At 46.1% G+C, this 23,956-nt stretch overlaps 1 protein-coding gene and 1 pseudogene across 2 annotated transcripts in view; both read left to right on the forward strand.

Annotated features, from left to right (window-relative positions):
* The first annotated feature begins 6,291 nt into the window (after positions 1-6,291).
* Positions 6,292-6,506, forward strand: LOC126016822 (uncharacterized; annotated as a pseudogene).
* Positions 6,507-15,632: 9,126 nt separating this feature from the next.
* TPP2 (tripeptidyl peptidase 2) overlaps positions 15,633-23,956 on the forward strand; it is a 55,207-nt gene continuing 46,883 nt past the window's right edge. Inside the window, exon 1 of one of the 2 annotated variants that reach the window (XM_049778613.1) lies at positions 15,633-15,877. In XM_049778613.1, coding sequence (XP_049634570.1) covers positions 15,713-15,877 — 165 coding nt within the window. In that variant the 5' untranslated portion in view covers positions 15,633-15,712. The remainder of the gene's footprint in view (positions 15,878-23,956) is intronic. The other variant, XM_049778614.1, reaches the window with a different exon arrangement.

The following is a 23,956-nucleotide window of genomic DNA, read 5'->3' on the forward strand; positions in this document are numbered from 1 at the left end:
ACTTATTTCACTCAGCATAATAGATTCCGTGTACATCCATGTATAGGAAAATTTCATGACTTCATCTCTCCTGACAGCTTCATAATATTCCATTGTGTCTATGTACCACAGTTTCTTTAGCCATTCGTCTGTTGAAGGGCATCTTCATTGTTTCCAGAGTCTTGCTATGGTAAATAGTGCTGCAATGAATATAGGTGTAAGGAAGGGGTTTTTGTATTGTATTTTTATGTTCCTAGGGTATATTCCTAGGAGTGGTATAGCTGGATCGTATGGGAGCTCGATTTCCAGTTTTTGGAGGAATCTCCATATCGCTTTCCATAAAGGTTGAACTAGACAGCCAATGTTCTAACACCAAACCCACCACTAGGGTCAGTGCCCTCCACTCCATCCTTTCCTCCTTAGAAGACTCATTTTCACCTACTTGAACTGCCGTATTTTTCTCTCTTTAAGATGCACATGACTATAAGATGCGCATAGTTTTTAGATGCTCTCCTCCCCTGCACTCAGACTTCAGCTCCAGGAGGCATTCACACCATAAAACACACTTTGGGGGGGGGGTTGTTTTATGGTATGAAAAGTGTGGTATTTATTGTTTTTACATCAAGGAAACAGACTCATCAGCTTTCTGTATTATAGTATATCCTATAATATATAATTATACATAATTATATAATTTACATTATCTCTGTAATATATCTCTGACTTGATTTGTTGTCATCATTTATGATAAACTATATAATTCCTTTAAAAATATCATGGGGGGCCGCTAGATATGTCAGGGAGTGAGTGACATTCATTCCTGGCACGTGCTTAACCCTGGATTCTATCTCCCATCCCCACGATGGTTGTGGCCCATATTTTAAAAAGCCAGTTTGGAGCTTGAGAAATAGATCAAACAGCTGGATCAAAGTTTTTCCGCACAGAGCCTTGCAAATCTTCCTCTAAATCTTAAATTTAGGCAGTGGGATGCTAAGTGATATGCTGGGCTTCAAAGAGTCGACCCTCAGCTTATTAGCTTGACAGCAATTACTTAGAAATTCAGAAGAGGGGCTGGAGCAATAGCACAGCAGGGAGGGCATTTGCCTTGCAAGCAGTTGACCTGAGTGTAATTCCTGACATAGCATATTGTCCTGTTCCACCCCCTCTCCAGCCTGCCTGGAGTAATTTGTGAGAGCAGAGCCAAGGGAGAGGGAGGAAGAATGGAGAAGAAATGGAGGGAAATAGAAAAGAAAAGGGGAACTGTAGAAGAGGTGCCTTGCTGAGCTAAGGAAGGCAGCTATATTCACCACTATACTACCAACAAAATGCTGAGCTAAGGGAAGGCTCAGATTCCTGATGACATACCAAGATTACAACAGAGGCCTTACAGCCTAGAAGAAGCTTCTAGTAGAACAGATGTCTTGTTCCAGAATGCAGCGGCTGTGTGGTTTAGTCTAGGCCTGCTTCGACTCAACACACACACACACTCTCTGGTATGCCCTAGGCACCGGAAGAACCAGCCTTCCATGTGCTGCACACACCCCAGGCGCTTCTTTGGCATCCCAGGTGTGGGCAGACACCCAGGACTTGTGCAATCTCCCATGGGTGCGGCAGGTAACAGGGTCACCCTTGAGAAAGTCAGGGGCCCTTGCCCGAGCCAAGAGCCATCATCACATGGGACGCTCCTCACTCCGGTGAGGCAATAGCAGGCGCGCTCACTGCCTGGAAAAGGCGGCCTTTTTGCCCATGCGTGTCTGTCAGCCAGGGTGAGGAGGTAACACTGGGGAATGTGGCTGTCAGGGAGGGTTTTGCTGACACACAGGCATCAGAGATGGGTGGAGGAAGCCAGGGAAGGTTTCCAGTGCCCTGTTAAGCTCACAGCCATGTCGATAGGAAATACTAAGTCAAGTTTGAGTGGCAAAGAAACAGAGCAAGCTCAGGTCAGCCCATACACAGGAGCTCTGTGGGCCTAGATTCTTCTAGAAGATGACCTGTACACTGTTCTGGATTGGCAGAAACTGTCAGGGACCCCCTTTATTGTACTTAGGACCCCTTTGTTGCCCTAGATATAACTTTCTAACCTGATTCTAACAAGCTTGCCTTGGTCAGAATCCATCCTGAGGCGAAGGAATTGCAACAGGGTAGGGAGTTTTGCCTTGCACGCAGATGACCCGAGAGGGACTAGGGATCAGCCCCGCCATCCCATACCCTGAGGCTTGCCAGTTAGCAATTTCTGAGTGTAGAGACAGAAGTAACCTCTGAGCGCTGCCAAGTGTAGCCCAAAAGACAAAATAAAACAAAACAAAAATCCGGGCCCAGAGAGATAGCACAGCGGCGTTTTGCCTTGCAAGCAGCTGATCCAGGACCAAAGGTGGTTGGTTCGAAATCCCGGTGTCCCATATGGTCCCCCGTGCCTGCCAGGAGCTATTTCTGAGCAGACAGCCAGGAGTAACCCCTGAGTACCACCGGGTGTGGCCCCTCCCAAAAAAATCCACTCCTGGGGCCAGAGTGATAGCACAGCGGTAGGGCATTTGCCCTTGCAAAACGGCAGACCCAGGATGGACCTGGGTTCTATTCCCAGTGTCGTATATGATTCCCCAAGCCAGGAGCAATTTCTGAGCGCAGAGCCAGAAATAACCCTTGAGAGTCACCGGGTGTAGCCTAAAAACAAACAAACAAATTCATGGCCAGAAAGTGTTAAGTGTATGTGTGTCTATGTATCTGAGGTGGGGGGTTGTACAGCCTCCCACCCACTTAGACAAGCATGGTGGGGGCTGGCTGTACCCCCAAGGATTGACGTGGCACAAATATAAATGAAGGGAAATGTGATCTTTCAGAATCAAAATCAGTGCAGACTTGTGTTAGAGCCTGACAAGCTCTACTTGCAAACACCCCACTTTCCACTGCACAAATATGGAGTTTAAAATAAAGTCACTTTTTATATGTTTTTATATGTTCAAACAAATAAATAACATGCAGCATTAAAATAAGGGGATGAGAACCAGGGGCCTGAGAGAGAGTACAGTGGGGAGGATGTTTGGCTTGCATCCAGCAGACCTGGATTTGATTCCTAGCATCCCATATGGCTCCTTGAGCACCATCAGGAGTAATTTCTGAGCACAGAGTCAGGAGGAAGCTTTGAGCATTGCAGGGTGTGATCCAAAAGCAAACAAAAAAATAAAGAGAGAGGCCAAGAGATAGAAGAGTGATTTAGATGCTTGCTTAGTGCATATCAAAAAGTCTGAGAATAGCTAATGTTGGGAGGGTTATCATTAAGGGAGCCTCCTCCACCAGTAATGGTAATGGGAGGGTCATCTAGTCCAGTCTCTATTGAAAGCAATATGGAGATCTCTCCATAAAGTAGGAATACTGTAAGAAGACACTCAGCTATTAACCCAAAAGAAAGGTGTTCCTCCATCTTCCTCTTTCCTTTAAACCTATCCCTTTGATATGTAAAACTTCATCTGGATCTCACTCTACTCTTCCCCACCTGGGTGAATTGGTACAGGTTTAATAAAGAAAAGCCAGTTTTGGTTTGGCACATGGGAGAGGTCACAAGGGAGAAACCACTGACTCCATGACTCCTGATTGTCTTGGTTTATTAATCCTTGGAAGCTACCTGCATCAGACCCATCTGCCTTGGGGGTGGAAATATGCATGTGTGGTGATTTCACAATGTGGGGATTTATCTTACAAATACCACTCCCCTACAATGCAGTACTATCACTTCCTGGCGTCTATTCCCAAAACATTTGTTTGATCTATGCATATCATATTCACTGCTATTCAAGAAATTGTGGTATGGGGGCCAGAGAGATTGCACAGTGAAGAGGACATTTGCCTTGCACATGGCTGAACCAGGTTTGATCTCTGGAATCCCACATGGTGCCCAGAGCTGGCAAACAAAGATAATACAATGGGTTGGGTATTTGCCTTGCATACAGCTCTCCTTAGTTTGATCCCTAGCACCCCATATACTCACCTGAATTCCAGGAGTCATCTCAGAATATCGAGATAGCATGACCAAAAACAAAAATTATATAATGTTAGGTACAGAGTCAAAGGACAAGACCACACAAGTTTTTGTGTTTTTGACCCTTAATATATGTAAAATCTGATTTTCTTTTTAGCAAAAGACAAAACCACAAATCACTGAGTTTACTTTTGTTTATAGGTTTAGGGACCATATCCTACTATGCTCTGTAGTTACTTCTGGCTCTATACTCGGGAATTATTTTTCTTTTTTGCAGACATACATTTTTTCCTAACAATAATATCTTTATTTAAGCACCATGATTGCAAATTAAATTAAAATAAATCAAAACAAGACTTTATTCTGTCTACCAACATGCTACAAACTGACTGATCGGGGTCACTTCACAGAGAGGCTACTCTGCTCTGGGTTCACAAGTCAGGTTGTATAGGGCTAGAAGCAGGAAATCATGACCTTTAAGTTGATCGGTTATTGTCTAGGGTGTTTCATCAATTCCTCATCAATTTATCAATTCCTATCTGGCTAGATATTTAGGGTGGTATATTGTAATTTATACAGCCTTGGGGTCTGCATCATTATTTTTGGGATAGAAACTGAGCCCTTACATGGAAACTTGGCTTTGTTAGCCTTAAATGAAAACTTAGCATTGTTAGTCTTTTTTTGTTTGTTTGTTTGTTTGTTTTGTTTTTGGGTCACACCGAGCAGTGCTCAGGGGTTACTACTGACTCTACATTCAGAAATTGCTCCTGGCAGGCACAGGGGACCATATGGGATGCTGGGATTTGAACCACCGTCCTTTTGCATGCAAGGCAAATGCCTTACCTCCATGCTTTCTCTCCGGCTCCAGCATTGTTAGTCTTTTTTTTTTTTTTTGCTTTCTGGGCCACACCTGGTGATGCTCAGGGGTTACTCCTGGCTATGCGCTCAGAAGTCGCTCCTGGCTTGGGGGACCATATGGGAAACCAGGGATCAAACCACGATCCATCCAAGGCTAGCGCAGGCAAGGAAGGCATCTTACCTCTAGCGACACCACCCGGCTCCAGCATTGTTAGTCTTAAGTAGAATCTTAACATCAGTTCAACAAAAATGGAGTCCCTTCTGCTCTATATTTCACAGTATATACACAATAGAGTACTATGCAGCTCTAAGAAAGAACAAAATGGTGTATGGCAGCAACATGGATAAACTTAAAAGGATGCCATGCTGAGTAAGTCAGTCAGAAGGACAGAATGATCTCTCTATGGTGGGGCTTAAAGACCATAGCAAGAGAGTGACAAAGGGCCAAAGGCAGGGCCACAGAGATAGTAGCATAAGTGGGATGACTTCTTTGCACTCTGCTCACCCTGGTTCAATTGCCAACATCACATATAGACCCCGAGCCCTGCCAGAAGTGATTCCTGAGCAGAGTAAGGAGTAATTCCTAAGCACTTGTGGGTGTAGTTCAGGAACAATAATATAGTGTTTAGTGCAAAGAAATAGGACACTTGCTTTGCATACACCTCACCCTAATTCAAATCTCCAGACCCTATTATGGTCACCCCAGCATCACCAGTACTGATTCCAGGGCACACACCTAGGAACAAGCCCCAAGAACCACCAAGTGAAAACCAACCCACCTCTCATTCAAAATAAGAAAAAGAAACAAACACATCCTGTTAGTCTATGTTTTCTTTTTTTTGTTTTTGGTTTTTTTGTTTGTTTGTTTTTGGGCCACACCGGGTGGTGCTCAAGGGTTATTCCTGGCTGTCTGCTCAGAAATAGCTCCTGGCAGGCACGGGGGACCATATGGGACACCAGGATTCGAACCAATCACTTTTGGTCCTGGATCAGCTGCTTGCAAGGCAAACACCACTGTGCTATCTCTCCAGGCCCTAGTTTATGTTTTCTACCACTTTTCCTTTCACATGTGGAAGAACACCAATAATAATAATAATAATAATAATAATAATAATAATAATAACAATAATAATAATAATAATTAATAATAATAAAGCAAGTAAATGTAAAAATTGCAAAAAAGCATGAAGATGAAAACGAAGTGAGAAAGAGCTGAGACACTCTGTGTTTCAGTAGAGTGGAGAAGAATTGGCTACCTCGTGCACAAGGCTTTGACTCTGTGAATCCAGTGGACATAGTTTGACTGCTGCATCTGTGCTTGTTGGGCTGTGGCTGAAGAGAGACATACCTGTGTGAGTTTAGTCAGACTAAACAATTCCTTCTGTCCACCCATAGATCTGGTTCAGAAGCTTCTCTCCTGGTCCTCCATTCAGAGGGTCATTCTCAAGCCAATGCACTTTACCATCTGTCTGATGGCTCTTATCGCTTCTCGGCCTTTTGGCTAAGATCAAGTGTAGTATCTGTCTGATGGCTCAGCTGTGGTTCCTTGCCACAGAGTGGAAAGACATGGGCATTAATTATATTACACCTGTTTTACCCAAAAACAAAGATCATTCCTTATTTCTTTGTATATGTTTGTTTACAATTTGGTTTGACCCCCAAAGAGAGATTTTCTTGTAAATCTGGTGGGACTGACTCAGGATAGTTTGAGCTATCTGCCCTTACTATGTTCTTACCCACCTGGGAGTGGTCTCTGTACTCAATAAAAACAGTTCTGGCAGGCAGACTGTGGGAGATATGAGGTAGAAGACTGCCAGACTTGTGTTTCCCCCTCAGCCTGGTTTGGATTATTTCATGTGTGACCCTGCTTCAGACCTGTTTGCCTGGGGTTGGAAAAATTGTGCATGAAGTGATTTTAAACACAGGGGGAGGCTGGAGTTGCCTGTCATTCACCAGCATGATTCCATGGGGCTGTGTTGGAATAACTGTTGTCCCAGTATGTTGGCACCTGGCAGAACTACATCTCATCTCTCGTGCCAGGTATATGGGAGTGCCCGAGAGAATTACTGCAACCCTCTGCAACTGCAACTGGAATCTCAGCAGAGTGACAGACACTTTCAAAGCTAGCTCTGTTGTCTTTGGTAGAGCAATCAGACCAGTAGCATTCCTGGGATTCCCTGCAAACATAGGAGGACCTTGACCTAGGAACTTCAGACCACCTGGAAATGCAGACGGGTCACAAGAGGTAACTGTCTCTGATGTCACTGAAATGTGAGCTGACATGAATCCAAGGCAGAGCCTGGATTCTCCAGAGGGACAGTCGAAATCAGAGCCATCCTTGCCCAGGAACCTGCTGCATGGTGCTAGGACAGCCATGGGCCCACTGCCTCACAGGTGACTGAGCCCACACCCATCTGTGCTATGTCCGGAGGATTCCTCTCATTCTGAGTGCTCCCCACGCGATTCCCAGGACATACCAGACTGCATTGCAAAAATATACATGCCCTAAGATGATAATATCCAGAGGCAATAGAGATGTCAGCCAGGAAGACCTGTCCATGGAAGGAAGCTTGCCACAAAGAGCAGGTTGTGCAATGAGGACAGAGAAGGAACTATGACAATGAGAGTTGGAAATGACCACTCTGGGCCAGAACTGGGTGCTGAAAGGAGAGAGAGTGATAGGCATGATACCCCTTTATTTTATGTATTCATTTGGTTTTGGGGCCATACCCCGTGATGCTCAGGGGTTACTCCTGGTTATGTTCTCAGAAATTGCCCCTGGCATGGGGGACCATATAGGACACTGGGGGTGGGGGGAGGGATCAAACAGCAGTCCATCCTAGGTTAGCACAAACACAGGCAAACACCCTACTGCCTGTGCCACCACTCCAGCCCCCATTTTTTTATTTTTATGGAAAATTTATTATGCCGAACTTTCAATTATGAGCATAATTTTCTCCACTTATTTGTTATATTTTAATTTGTTTCATCATTGTGTTATAGTTTTAGCACAAAGAATTTTAGTTGATTCTAACTAATGTTATGTTTAATATGTTACTGGGTTTTTATATCTTTATTTCATGATGCCCCTTTAGTAACAATATTGCCAATTGTGCCTGAAAGGAGGAGGAGGAAGAGAAGGAGGAGGAGAGTGTTCTGCAGAAATGCCAGCCTCTCTGCTGACATTCCAAGGAAATAAAAGGCGCAGGCAGCGCTCAGGGGGTACTCCTGGCTCTGTGCTCAAAAATTACTTCTGGCAGGCTTAGGGTGCCATATGGGATGCAGAGATTGAACCCGGGTCAGCCTCCTGCAAGGCAAACACCCTAGCTGCTGTGCTGTTCTCCAGCCCGAAGTTTCTGCCTTTAAATCTCTCCTGGCTATACAAAAGTATAAGACATGACTATCACACTGTCAGCAACCATGGGTCAATCCAGTCTGCTCCACAAATGCCTCACCACACTGTTTGTTCTCTGGTGCCCACAGAAAGTATTTGTTGTTGTTTGTTATGATATCCCCTCCCCAACTTCCTGTTTATCCCACCTGTATGGTCAGACGAAGCCACACCTTAGGAGGGGTCTGAGGTTTGGAATAAAGGTGTTGCCTGGAAGAAAAGGGGCAGAGAAAAAAGTAGCAAGGACCTTGGAGATGATCAGGAAGGGGGACAGAGAATGCTTCTGAGAGAAAAAGATAACTTCGGCAGACATGGCACAAAATCTACACATGGCGGATAGAGCCATGGAATAAACCAAGCTGACACCAATAAAACTCAACTGACTGCTTGTGATTATTTCTATGCCGTTATCCTGCACCTTCAGACCTGCTAGCCGAAGGTGCTACAGGTGCCTGGCCGAGCCAAGGGAGGCCTCATCCCAACACTAGGACTTTATATGTTACAGTTATAAAACAGTTTCTTTATTATTTTGAGACCAAACCCAGTAGTGCTCAGGAGTTACTCCAGGCTCATCATTCAGAGGTTAATCCTGGCAGGCTCTAGGGATCAAATGGGATCAAATCCAGGTCAGCTACATGCAAGGCAAACTCCCTACCTGCTATGCTATGGTTCCAGACCCACAGAAAATATTTTTTTTTTTGGGTTATGGAGGCTTTATATTCTTTTTTTTTTGGTTTTTTTTTTTTTTTTTTTTGGTTTTTGGGCCACACCTGTTTGACGCTCAGGGGTTACTCCTGGCTATGTGCTCAGAAATCGCCCCTGGCTTGGGGGGGACCATATGGGACGCCGGGGGATCGAACCGCGGTCCTTCCTTGGCTAGCGCTTGCAAGGCAGACACCTTACCTCCAGCGCCACCTACCCGGCTCCTATATTCTTTTTTTTTAATATGATTTTTATTTTGATCATAGTGTCTTACATATTGTTGACAATAACATTTTAGGTACATATTTACATAAAATCAGGGGGATTCCCATCACCAAATTGTCCTCCCTACACCTCCATTTTTGTCCTACCTCCCATTTACTCTTCCCTCACCCCCAGGGCGGCTAGAATATGTGGTCCCCTCTGTATCCAACCCACTACTTAGTAGTCTTGCACCTGTTTTGTCTTGATGCCTCCCTTATCTCCCCCTCTAACTGTAGGCAGGACTAGCTAGTTCAAGTTGCGTGGTTTTGCTGGAAAAAGAGAAGATATATAAACTGGGGTAAGAGTCTAATACTCCAAAAATGGGTGGAATCCTTCTAGAGGCTCTCATCATCGATTTGGGAGATGAAGGAGAAAAAGAAGGTGAAACACTCCACCAGTACCAAAAAAAAGTGTCAATTATCCAGTGAGGACTCCAGCTATATCGATAAGCACCACAAAAAATAGACGAAAAACAAAACAAAACAAAAAAAGACAAACAAAAACAAACAAACAAACCAAAAACACGCCATGGTCTTGAAATAAGAAACATGGCATAGCACATAACGAAAAAAGATAAAAGAAGAGAAAAAATAAGTATAATTGGGGACAACGATTTCAATAATCACACCCAAACAGAGAAATCGACCAAAATAGATAGGTAAATAAAAATAATAATAACAATAATAAATGAAGGTAAAAATATATGTATATATATATATATATATATATAAAATAACCAAGGTCTTGTGCTTTTTTGTATTTTTGTTTTTTCCCCTCCTGCTCTGGCACAGTAAATATTGGGGTCATTCGAAAAGGAATTCACTTGGCCTAAGAAATATGGGGTTTCTCCGTCCTTGGAGTATACTGTCATGGGATCAGCTCTAGACTTTGCTCATTTTTGAAGCATCTATTTTCCTATCATCTCCAGCATTTCTTGTGCTCACCAGTACTTTTTGTCCAAATTGCCTAGTGTATCTTTTTTCTGACAATTCAAGGTCTTCATTTGGTTTGAAACTACAAAAATGGATAAACATTAACATTATGGTTAACATGTTGCCTAAACTAATCATTTTTTTACAGAAAGAAAATGGGAAGATAGCAAGGAAAGTTAAGAGTTTTGAGCCACATAAGTCCTAAGTGTAAATAGAAAGACAAGTTTGTCCACAGTGCCTAAAGGGGGTGGTGAACAGACAGGAAGACAGACAGGAAGACAGACAGACAGACAGACAGACAGACAGACAGAGACAGAAACAAAGAGACAGAAAATGAAACTGGGGACATTAGGGGCAGGAAATGTGCACTGGTGAAGGGATGAGTCTTGGGACACTGTATGACTAAAACTCAAGCTGAACAGCTTTGACTTGTGTATCTCACAGATTGGATTAACATTTTATTTAAAAAAGAGATATTTGTGTTGGTTTAGATGTGACTTAATATATGTATTAAATATATATGTATACATATATATTAAATATAGTGTTAATATATGTATTAAATTTGTCATGACATTAACAGCATAATTGGTATAAATTTGTCACATTAGCACCTTCTGAGAAACCTTCCTGTAGTCGACAGGTTTGTCACAATATCAATTCCACCTATCCACACAAAAACCGAAAACTGGTCTCCTACATCCTTAATAGCTAGACCCCCTTAGCAAATGACTTAAGCTTGACCAACGTTCCTGGGGCCAGTGCTGCGTGAACTGTAATGATTCTTGTTGCTGGTAGGAAGCAGCAGTGGCCATGCTAAAGCTTCCTGAAACTGGTTCCTTGAACTGATTTTTGGATGGTGCTCAAGGCAAGGAGCAAGATCTCTGTGTGTGGTTCTGCAAGACAGAACAAGACAGGAGTCCAGCAAAGGCTGCAGTGCCATTGCCCTTGATGCAGAGCGGGCCCTGAGTGGAAAAGGGAAGTGATGATTGACGGGAAAGTCCTAGATTACTCTGTGGGTTAGCAAGGCCCAGCAAGCCCCTCGCTGTCCAAGAAATCAACTACCCCATTTTTGCAAGAAGCAGAACCACCGGGAGAGTGAGTGGGGACAGAGGTGGCCAACACCAGTCACTGGGACATGCCAGACCATCACCATCCTGACTCCAAATGGGAATCTTTTTATTTTTGGTTTTTGGCCCACATTCGGTAACACTCAGGGGTTACTCCTGGCTCTCTGCTCAGAAATTTCTTCTGGTATGCTTCAGGAACTCTATGGGATGCCAGGATCAAACTTAGCTGGCTGCGTGCAAGACAAACACACTACCCACTGTGCTATCACTTCAGCCCCAGCTGAGAATCTTGATTTTGCAATATTTTTTTAATCGTTTAGAGGTGCCCAAAGTGCAGAAGAAGCACCTGTGTTTTTCTTGCAGCCTCTGGCTAATCAGTGGTGGCAGGGCATGGGCAACACCTTGCAGAGCCACGAGTCAGTGGCAGCTTTGAACAGTATGTTTCTTTAGCCCAGATAAACTAATGACACCTTGGCCACCTGTCCCTATAGTATCTGAGACACTGCGCTTTCCCTGCCCTGCCTCCGATGGCCTCACCCATATTTTGGGCATCAAATCTGCAAGAATCTTCAGCAGAGCCCCCAAGCCGACTCTCTCTATTGGGTCAGGAGTGAGTGCAGTACAGGAAGCTCTTGAATTGAAAAAAGTCATCAAAGACCTGACAGTGCGTGTGGAGAAATGCATGCCTTCAAGACAGACTTAGGAATAGAGTTTAAGTGTTTTCAGAGAAGGCCACAGAAAACAGTAAGTGTGTCAGTCCCTGGGTCATTCCAACACAAATTCCAGACACTGTGGCATAGTATCTCCCTTTATCTAACCATGTGGTCAAAGCACAAAGCAATCACTCCTATTGCACGGCTGAAAAAGAAAGTTTTTCACTGTGCAGTGCATCTAGGTTAAAATTCCTTCTGGGTCAAATAAAGGAGTGGCTTGAAATTCTGTTGGCAAAACATTCTTTAATCAAAGTATTCTCTATCTTCGTCAAAACTACCTTGGAAGTAGGAGAAATGTCCCAAGTGGTGCTCAGGAGATGGGGATGGGGAGGACCTGCAACCCAGCTGCCTGGCCTGAGGTTCACAGCAAGGGCACAAGGAAGTGATGCTGATTGAGCCCTTCGGGGCTGAGATCTCTGGTGTCACACCCAGTAGTACTTGGGGAGGCTTTTTGGTGCCGGATCATGGGCACTTCTGCCCTACCCACTGTGCTACCACCAGCTGATCAAAGTCACAATGCTCAATAGTGTGTTTGGACTTTTTTTTTTTTTAACTAAGCATGATTTTTTCCTGTTGATCTGATCAAATTTCAACGAATGATGGGGCTGGAACGGTGGCTCAAGGGGTAAGGCGTCTGTCTTGCCCGCACTAGCTTAGGACTGACCTCGGTTCGGTCCCTAGCATCCCATATGGTCCCCCAAGCCAGGAGCGATTTCCGAGCGCATAGCCAGGAGTAACCCCTGAGCATCACCAGGTGTGGCCCAAAAAGCAAAAAACAAAAACAAAAACAAAAACAAAAAAACCTTCAACAAATGAGAACTAAATCTGAATGCTCAAAGTAAACTTTGATCCCAGGAATTTTAAAATTGAGTATTTATATTTTGTAGTGTAATAAGAATCAATGATCAATGTAACACTCCATTATAAATGCCTATCACACAAACTCTGCATGGAATGGAAATACAGCTTCAATAGTGACAGTGGGTTAAAATGTTTGGTTTTAAAAGGCATAGATTCAGGTGTTTGTAACAAGGTGATTCTAGTAAATGGGTGATTAAGTAACACTCAATTGGACATTATAAATTGTGAGCATATTAAAGCATGCCAATACTTGTCAACAATTAAATCCTCAATAATTTTGTTTGTTTAAGGGTCACAACCCAGTGCTCAGGGGTTACTCCTGACTCTGCACTCATGAATTATTCCTGGTCCTGCTAGGGGTCCACATGGGTAGCAGGATTAGAAACTGAGATAGACATATTCCAGGCAAGCACCTTATCCACTGCACTATAACTCTGGCCCTCTAATCCTTGTTTATTTATTAAACATGATAAACACCAGCTCTTAAAACTTACACAGAGCGTGAAAAGTGCCCACAACTCTTCTGAAACATTTTATGGACCCTATGAGCAAGATAAAAAATTGAAGAACACTGTTGTAAGAATTAAAAACTTGCCCTGGGATTTCCTAATGGGCAGTTTGCTCCCCCACTGGCTGCCATAGAAAACACTGGGCCAGCGCAACTAGAATAGAACGCGTGTGTGTGTGTGTGTGTGTGTGTGTGTGTGTGTGTGTGTGTGTGTGTGTGTGTGTGTGTGTAGTTTTCTTTTCCATAGAAAAGAATTTCCAGTGCTGAAGAGACCAAAAACTCCATGTGGTGACCAGTTATATAAAGGGTTGGCATCTCCACCTGTCCTTTTCCTTTGTTTGGGGAACAAAATCTGTGGTGCTCAGAACTTACTCCTGGCAGATCTAAAGTGTAGGATTTAAGGGACACCATATGGCTGTATATTGATACCAGGCATATAAATGGGTGAGATAATTAATCCCTGCACTCTGCAGCTTCTCAACACAGAAATGTTTAACAGTAAAGTAGGATATCTCTCAAATCTTGTGTATTGGAAAATAGCAGTTGAGTCTTCCCTTCCACTAGGCATTATTTTAGTGGTTGCAGCAATAGTAATTTGGTCTGGGACCACTCCTGAAGGTGCTGTGGGGGGTGCTTATGTGGTACCTTCTGTACTGTCTCTCTGACCCTGAGGCATTCCTAGTCTAAGGTTCATGATAAAATTTTCAACAGTTCCAATCTTTTGAGGAAGAAAAACATAATTACCTTTTATGTTTCACTTGACCTCTCAAATAAAGGTTTCTTTCAATCCTGGCACACAATAACTGAGATAATGGGAGCAATTACAGTAACCAATAAAAATCAGTTTCTCACCGTCTAATTGCTACATCAAAGATTCATCTTTGTTATTTGTGCTTTTGAAATAGAGGGCCTTGACTCAAGGTTGGGGTTAGAGCCAAGCTACATAAAACTATCCACACAAATACAAAAGGACTGCTTTAATACATTGACAACTCTGTTTCAACGTAATCTGTAAAGTTTTCTTTTCTTTTCTTTTTTTTTTAAAAACATCTACAGAGCGATCAGCACAGCGAGTAAGTCTTTTTGCCTTGCAAGCTGCTGTCCAGGGTTCAATCCTGGCATCCCATATAGTCCACTGAGCGCTAGGAGTGATTCCGGATCGCAGAGCCAGAGGTAATCCCTGAGCACACCTGGTATTGCCCCAAAACAAGACAACAACAACAACAAGATAAAACATTGCTCTGAGCAAAGGTCTCTGAAGGTCTCACCAGATTGCCAATGGGGACATGGGTACAAGATAAATGGAATAAATAAATAAGAATAAAAGAAAATAGAATAAGATAAATAAAATGAATATAGAATTAAATAAGTAAATAATGTTGTGCAAGTGGAACTATTTTCAATCAGAAAAGGCACAAGTGCAGTTTGAACCTTCAGGGGAGAAGCAGAAACTTAAAAATTTAAGTCCTGGAGGAGGGAGGGTAAAGGAGGCATTAGGCCTTCATGGGAATTGGGATGCCGGGGCCTCCAGGCAGGCGGCTCTTCTCCTCTCACGTCCCTCGGAGATTCGAGTTCTGCTTTGGGACTAGGAACAATTTTGTTTTTAAGCTCTAGTATTAAGTATCTAATATTAAGTATTGTATTTTAGATATTTAATTTTAAATATTAAATATTTAATTTTATTTTAAATATTTAATTTAAAAGATCAAATATTTAATTTAATTAATTTTTATCAAATATTTCATTTTATTCAAACATTTAATTTTATTCAAATACTTCATTTTATTATTCAAATATTACATTTTAATTTATTAAATTTATGTAATCATTAAATTAAAATATTAACTATTCGATTTTATTTAAAATATTTGATTTTATTAAAATTCATTGAATTTTATTTGAATATTAAATATCTAATTTTATTATTAAAAATCTAATGTTAAGTAGTTAATATTTATTAAAATAAATGAATAAATAAAATCCCCCAAGCTACAACTCTCCGCCCTCTTCTCTGCGGCCTGGCCACCCCAGCACCTAGGCCAACACCGCCGCTGTTTTGATGTCGTAGAGGCTCGTGATTGGCCGGCGGGCCGGGGCGCGCCCTAGAAGCTTTTTGATTGGTGGGTGGTCAGCTGACGTCTCAAGTGCGCCCAGCCCATTTCCGCCAGGTCGAGAGCGGCGCCGTGGAAATGACGTATCGGTGAGTGATTGGCTCTCCGGGGCTGAGGCGTGCCGTGATTGGCTGGAGGACGCCGCCGTTGTTGATGACGCAGCGGCGCGTGATTGGGCAGACCTGCCGGAGCGCGCTGTGATTGGCGGGGAGCCCGGCCGGTCCCGCCCTCCCGCACCCAGGCCCCGCGGCCACCCGCCCGGTGTCCTCCCGCCGCCGTCCCGCCGCCTGGCAGTTCGCCTGGCAGATCGCGCCCGCGCTCGTCCTCGTCCTCCGGCTCCCGCCGCGCCCATGGCCGCCGCCGCCGCCGAGGAGCCCTTCCCGTTCCACGGCCTGCTGCCCAAGAAGGAGACCGGCGCCACCTCCTTCCTCTGCCGCTACCCGGACTATGACGGCCGCGGGGTGCTCATCGCCGTGCTGGACACGGGCGTCGACCCGGGCGCGCCGGGCATGCAGGTGCCGCCAACGAGGGGGTCCCGGGGCTGCTCGGCCGGAACGGAGCCGGGAGGAGTCGGGAGGTGCAGGCGCGGGAGGCGGGCAAAGGCTGCGGGGCCCCTGCAGCCAGCCGTGTCTGTCCCCACCCAGCGGGGTTCGCTCCTTTCTTTGCATCTTGGGCGGCCCAGAGCCAAGGGCCAAGAGATCCGGGGAGACCCAAGTAAGGGGACCACAGGACCCGGCCAGAGAGACAGACCTAGGGGGACCCAAGCAAGGGGACCTAGGAGGATCTGGCTAAAGAAACCCAGGGGGGACACGGCCGAGAAGACCCAGGGGTCCCCAAGCAGGAGGGTCCAGCCAATGGGGCCACAGGACCCGGCCAAAGAGACCCAGGGGGACCAGGGCACCTGGCAAAAGAGACAGTTCAAGGGGGACCCAAGCAAGGGGACCTAGGAGGATCCGGCCGAAGAAACCCAGGGGGACCCGGCCGAGAAGACCCAAGGGGACCCAAGCAGGAGGGTCCAGCCAAGGGGACCCAAGGGGACCACAGGACCCGGCCAAAGAGACCCAGGGGGATCAGGGCACCCGGCAAAAGAGACAGTTCTAGGGGGACCCAAGCAAGGGGACCTAGGAGGGTCCAGCCAAAGAGACCCAGGGGGACCCGGCCAAGAGGACCACAGGACCCAGCCGAGGGGCCCAGGCTGACCGTGGGACCTGCCAAAGAGATCTAGGAGGACCCAGACCCAGCAAAAGACACCTAGAGGGAACACAGGACCGGGCCGAGGGACTCAGAGGGACCCAAGCAAGGGGACCACAGGACCCGGCCAGAGAAACCCAGGGGGGACTGTAGGACCCTGCCAAGAGGCTGAGGGGAACCACAGAACCTGGCCCAGGGCACCAGCAGGGGAACTACAGGACCCGGCCAAGGAGACCCAAAGGGACCACAGGATCCGGCCAAGGAGCTCGGGGGGGGGGGGGGGGAACCACAGAGCCTGGCCCAGGGCACCAGCGGGGAGACTACAGGACCCGGCCAAAGAAACCCAAGGGGGAGGGGACCACAGAGCCAGGCCCAGGACCTTCCGTCTGCAAGGCTCCATGACGTTCTGCCCCGTTGGGTTTTTCTGGGGAGGGAGGAGGTTTGTTGTTTGCGGGGTCGGGGATTCCCCAAGGATATCTTTGACCCCTAGGACGCCAGAGCCGGGTTTGGGTTTCCACATGATAACTCGGGCAACTTCCGGAATTATTTCCTCCAGCTGTTTTGTTTCTTCTATTTTTAAACCGTCTTGTCTTCTGCAATGGACTGGCCTAGGGGTGGGGGCCCAGTTTGGGGTGGCTTCACCAACTTTTCTTGTGAGCTGGCTGGTGGGGTGCTTATGGATCTTATGCTCTGGGTCTTTTTGTTTGTTTATAGCTGCAAAACACAGGGCAGTCGACTAGTGGTGGTAGTGCCTTGTTTTTAAATTATTTGCCTTTTTTTTTTTTTTTTTTTTTTTTACTTTGGGTGTCTGTCAGTAACATATCTGGTACCATCCATTCAAGGTGATTTGATCTCTAGTATCTTGCTGAATGGCAAAGTAGCCATAGCCCCCAGAGACTAACAAACACCAACTTAGAAACATGTTGAGAGCATCTCCCCAGCGACCCATGGAATGCTCGGGCCCGACTCGGTAAATGTGTGCACTGTACCTGCACTGCTGAAGTTTAAAAAGGATTCTCTGCTGTCCCGTTTGAGCACTTCATCTCTCCCCTGGTCCCTCTCCACTCTCCCTCATTCCCCAATTTCTTAGACTTTCCTGTATACTTACCTGGAGTTTAGGAAACTCACATAAGACAGGATGGGGATTCTGGAATCTTCCTTCTTGCCGTCCTCACATCTCAGCTTCAACCCCCAAGCTTGGTCCCTGCCATGGAGCACTGGTGACTAGAAGTGGGGATGAGCACCGCCTGCAGGTGTTCAAGATCTGGGCAGGCTTGTGATGGTGTCTGGTGGTGCCTGGAGACCACCACAAAGGCCCTTTTTATTTTCCAGGAGAAAGGAATGGAGAAGGGCCAGAACCAGCAGGGTTTGGGTAAGGTCAGGAAGTTTGAGGAATGAGGCTATCTCGGCAGACACACCTTTGCAAATTCCCCTTGCTCTGTTTGTCCAAATCCTCTTCTGGCATCTCACTGATCTGAGGGGAAAGTGGGCTGAGGAGGCTTGGCTTTTTGAAGTATTGGCTGATGGACTAGCTGGGGGCCAAGGGGTTAATAGGGGGTCCTGGAGTCCCATTTTGACTGGCCCAAGGTTGTGGTGCTCTGCCATCCCAGGGCCACTCCTAACAGCATTTGGTGACTCTAGGACTGTGTGTACTTGGCCATGTTTGGGGGACTGTGGAGCTCCAGGGATTGAACCACCAGAGATTGGAGCAGGGTCGGGCACTAGCAAGGCCCTTGACACACACAACCTTTGGTTCTCTCTCTGCATATCTGACAGCTCATGGTTTAGCAGAACTGTTTTAGATGCCCCCAATTGTTTGAAGTCTCAAGATGCTTGAGCAGGGAGGTTGGGAAATGGAAATGAATACTTCAAGGGGATTCATTTAATCTGTGATATGGGCCTAAAGATGGCCTGAGTTCAGCGCTGTGACTTGCAGCAGGAGGGAATTCTTCAGGTTTTTGTTCTTTTTTTCTTTCTCTTACCCATATCATGCTTATTTTGTAGCTTTCTGTGTCTGCGTCATCCTGAAGGGAGGCAGAAGGGGTGAGGGACATGGAGACTACACTAAGGCATTGACCTTGTATGTGGCCAGTCCCCCAACATCATCCCAAATACTAAGGTCTCCCGGTTCTGCAGTGACCCCAGGTGCAGCCAGGAGCTGCTCCGACCCCACCTCACCCCCAGTGATAAGAAGGTAGATGTGAAAGGAGGAAAGAAAGGACTCAGACGAATGGCCAGACAGGCTTCTGTGGTGGACTAGTGGCATAGGGTCTGGGGACCGACCTGGGCCTTGTCCAGAGACCACCCTGACAGCCTTGGACCCTATGGTCAAGAAGCAGTCCTTGGTCCTGGCCACTATTGACCAGGAAAGCCCTGGGCCCCTTGGTTCAGGTCCTGTAGGATGGACAACACAGCAGAGAGCAGGGTGGACAGACCACAGACCAGCAGGGCCGGGCTGCGCATGCTGGTAGTTCTGCAAACCTCTTTCACGGAGTGTTGGGTACCTTGCAGGCTGGGACTGTCGGGGTCAACGTGGTCCCCCATCAGGTCTCGCTCTGCTCATCTTTGTTGCCCAAGCTTTCCTTCCCTTCGAGTTGAGGCCCTGTTGTGCCTGTGTGACTATGAAGCCAATTGATCCAGCGGCCTCATTGCCTTTGCCTGGATGGCTTTGCGCATACCTTTCCCACCCAAGGCAGGCACAACCACAGGGCAACTGGGCCTCCCCTGCCCTTCTCCCATCCCTGGCCTCCAGACCCACCTCACTCACCCCTTTCTCCAGCAGTAGCCGGGCCTGGGTCTTGAGAGAGAGAGAGGTCAGGGCTTAAGGCACTGACTCTACAACCCAGTATCTGTCCCTGACACTGCATAGGGTCCTCCGAGCATCGCCAGGATGGATGCCCTGAGCTCACACTGCCAAGCGTTTGATCGCTAGTCAAAGTGGGGTGGAGGGCTCTACTTGGTTACTTAGTTTCTTTTCTCCCTCTCAGCTATTGCCTAGTTCCTTCATCCCCTCCTCCTCTGGCACTGAAAATGTTTCATTTTAGAATCATTTTCATATCTTTTTCATAAAGGAAGAGTCTAAAAGAACAAATTGAAAAGGATCAAAATGTAATGTTCTTGTAACATGAACATTTCTTGAGGGGGTATAGGCCAGTTGCGGGAGAAGGGAGAACTTTGTCTGTGATGATGGAGGAGAGGGGAGAATAATGCCTATCTGATGGGCTTCGTTTCCCAGGGACAAAGACTGAATTCCACAGTGACCTTCATGCACGCAGATACTGTAGCATTAGAATCCAGCAGGCAGCAGGAAGCTTCAAGCGCAGCTTCTGAAACTGGCCCCTGTGAGCATTAGTAGTTGTGCCTGTTTCTGTCCTGCTTCGAGCTGGGTTTTGCTCTGTCCTTCCTGCCCTGTGTGGTACCAGCTCAGAGTGTGCCCTTCTTCTCCCCCGCTGTGTCTTAACCTTCCTGCGAAACCCATCGTGTGTTCTTGGGGTCAGGGTGAGGGACCATGAAATAGTGGTTGGAAAGCAGCTGCCCATGCTCAGAAGCTCATTCTCAGCCTTTCCCCGAAACTGGGTGATCCTCAATCTCAGCACGGGGGCTCTGGCCATTGGTGGATCCTGTGAAGTGAGAGAGACCAGATTTGAGTTTGTGGTCAGTATTTCATTTTGAAAGAAAGCCAGACTCTTCTCTCCGTTGTTTCCATTTTATTTTTTCCTGTTGTTTTCTGTTGTTTTGTTTTTGAGGGGTGTCCTACACCCAACCTACAATGCTCAGGTTACTCCTGGCTCTGCATTCAGGGATCACTCCTGGCAGTGCTAGGGATCAAACCTGGGTCAGCCGTGTGCAAGGCAAGTGCCCTCCCTGTTGTCCTATCACTCCAGCCTCATCTGACTTAGGTTTTATCTTTCTAAGAAGGGTTTTTGCGTGACTTCCACGGTGATTTTTTTTTTAAAGCTGATGTTGAGTCTTCTGCATACCTTTTGTAGTACCTGGAATCTCCGAGAAATAAGCATCTGAGTTAGGAATCCTGGAGAAAATGACAGTTCTTCCACAGAGACCTTAATTGTCCCTAATAGAGCTGTCATTTCCTAGATGACCAGTAAGATTCGGACTTCCTGTTTTGGAAAGGGAAAAGGTGCGCCTGTGTCTCCCCCCATGCACCAAGACAGAAAGCTCTAGAGATAGTCATGGGACCAGTGAGACTCAGGCCAGAGGCTCTGCCCTGCCCGTAAGCTGCAAAGACCCCAGTGGAGGCTTGTGCACCAGTTATCTTTCACTTTCTCCTTTTGGAAGCTTCTTCACACTTGAGTCTCAGGTGTTCATTCCTGTAGGAAAATAAAGGCACATGCCTTGTATCCCACTGATATACTTTTTAAGAATTTAGAATTCAGTCACACGTATACAACACACATATGGTATGAAAAGGCTTGATGGGTCGTCTTTGAAAACCGTCATTGGACAGTAGCACAAGCCGAAATTGCAAGGGGGGGAGAGCTCAGTCGACTGAGCACAAACCCTGCATTTGTGAAGTGCCAGTTCAGTCCCCAACACTGCATAATTTCTTGGTTTCCCAAGCACAGACCCGGGAGCAGCTGCCGAGTGTTGCATTAAACCCTTAAGATGGGCTTGGATGGTGGAGATGGAGGTCTTTGTCCTTGGGCCCCGGCCACGTGGCTCCATCCCCCATTAACCAGCAGGTCATCATCTGACCTCCATGCTGGCAAAAATCTTAATTCTCTCCTTTCAAAGCCTTATCTACCCTTTCCAAGACCACTCCCAAGAATGGGAGGGGTCTTGCAGGTAAAGATACCCGTAATATCCGAGGTGGAGTCACATCTCCCCCTTCTCTGAAATATAAAAGAAGCTTTTATAATCCTAACTCTGCCTTTAGCCAAAGGTGAGTATTATTTCCATAGCAACAACGTAATAAAGTGAAAATTAACATACCAGCCCTTTTCAAAAACAAAACATTTCTGCAAAACATACCATACACCTGTAACTTAAAATTCTCTTAATGCTTTTTTACCAAGCACTATCCCGGAACTTTCATGTTCCTATACTTTTAATACTATATAAACTTCCTTGGGGGAACTTTTGTTCCTATAAACTTTCCCTAAACACAAGTACTACAGCAAAAAATGCTACATTTTAAAAAACAGGCTCAATACATTAAAATACACAGCAAACATTATACCCTTGGAAACATTAACTATGGAAAACAATAAAACACACTAAATTGGCAAGAACGTGACTTAGAATTCAATGGTCCTCAAACTACGACCCACAGGCCACATATTGTATTTATTCCCATTTTGTTTCTTCACTTCTAAATAAGATATATGCATGTGCATAGAAATTTGTTCATAATTTTTGTTTTTACTATAATCTGGCCCTCCGACAGTCTGAAGGACAGTAAACTGGCCCCCTGTTTAAAAAGTTTGAGGACCCCTGATAGATTGAAGTTAGATGCAGGTGGTTATTTTTTAAGATCTTTTAGTTTGGCTAAGGTGTATTACTCCCCCTTTCTAAAAAAAGTTTTTTTTAACCACTAACTAAAACTTATCCCATCACCAACTATGTGTAAAATATGTGACTACCCTTCACCTAAAACCATAAGTCCAGATGCTGGTTTGTCCCACACTGCTCTCACCACGTGGCTTCACTGCCATGGAGTTTAAGCTCCCTGAAGGCCGGTTCGCAGTTTCACCTTTCTGATCTGGAGGGCGGATCCCAGGCTCGCTGCTTTTGTCTTTTCCATGCGCTGTTTCCCGGAGCAGATCAGAGCAACGAAGTTTCAGATCTGAGCCATGGATGAGAGTGATACAAGTTTTCACCTCCCCTGTTTTACTGATATTTTTGCCCCCAGAAGGGGTCACGGCCATCTTTGAACACAGTTCCACGTGGCCCAGGGTTTTGGGCTCAGTACATCCGAAAAGAGCCAAAATCAAACTGAAAAGCAGAAATCGCACCATAATCGCTGTTTTCTTGGGTCCAGGATTCAGATCCACGTTCGGGCGCCAGGATGTTGCATTAAGCCCTTAAGATGGACTTGGATGGTGGAGATGGAGGCCTTTGTCCTTAGGCCCCAGCCATGTGGCTCCATCCCCCCTTAACTGGCAGGTCATCATCTTCAGGTGGTCGTGGTGGGAACCAGACTCACTCAGACAGGCTTCAGGAAATATCAGCTTTATTCATGCCCTATCTACCAGATGTGTGGTCAATCTCAACCATTCACGCATGCTATCCTTAGCTTGCCCTGTGTCTTAACTTTTTTCAGCCATCTTTCCTCTGACCTCCATGCTGGCAAAAACCTTTAATCCTCTCTGGTCAAAGCCTTATCTATCCTTTCCAAGACCACTCCCAAGAATGGGAGGGGTCTTGCAGGTAAAGATACCCGTAATATCCAAGGTGGAGTCACAGCCGAGCACTGCCAGATGTAGCAGAAAATAAAAAATCCAAGACCAAAGAGGAAAAGCAATGAAGTGCGCAGACAATTACCACCTTAGCAAAGCCAGCCGTGGTGCAAAGTCCTTTAGCTACCCAATAAATGTGTGTGTTTTGGGGACCACCCAGGGCCCACTGGGCTCTGGCTGATTTGGCTTCTGGGGTAGATCCAGTCCTTGTTCTAGGCCTGTTTTCCCTTTGAGGGCAGATGAAGGATCAACCGATGGTCTGCTTCTAACCCAAAGGAGCACTGGAAGTTCACTCAGGGTGTGCAGCTGAGCACCAGCCCTGTGGCTCAAGTAGATCCTGGAGTATGGGTCACCTATTTTTGGAAGGCAGAGGGGGCCCAGTCCAGCCCTGGTGTGAAGAGTGAGGGAGTAAGTGCACAGGAGCACTTCAGGAGGAGGGGAGGGAAACACTGGCAGAGCTAGGCTGAAGAATCAGGGCTACTGCACGGACAGGCTCTGTGTATGAAGCAGGGCCCAACTTGCATGGGAGCTTAGTCTGGGCCTGCACTGGCCTGTCACAGTAACTGAGCATCTAGTACTGGAGCATTCTGCTCTCCTTGCCATCCTGCACTTGTACGTGCACCTGCGGCTTTCTCACAAGCCCCCTCACAATGAGGAGCCTGGCCCTGCACCTCTCACCCCTGCCTGGCACTGCCTCTGGTGTCTCGCCATCAGACATGTGTGACTAGCTTAATGACAGATATAAAGAGCTGTGAGGCAGAGTGTGTGTCTTTCTGTTTGTCTTGTGTCTGTGTGTTGGTCATCGCTGTGTCGCCAACACCCAAAACAGGATGAGACTCACATAAATGCCTAGTAAAAATGTGTAACAAGGCATGAGACCACATGAAAGCCTTGAAGGTTTCCATGACCGAATTTTCGTTTTAGTATGATAGGTTTGGGCTGAAACCAAAGTTCTGACCTTTGTTTAAGGTGAATGCAGATTTTGTA

The sequence above is a fragment of the Suncus etruscus genome, chromosome 8 (genome assembly GCF_024139225.1).
Source record: "Suncus etruscus isolate mSunEtr1 chromosome 8, mSunEtr1.pri.cur, whole genome shotgun sequence".
NCBI lineage: Eukaryota > Metazoa > Chordata > Mammalia > Eulipotyphla > Soricidae > Suncus > Suncus etruscus.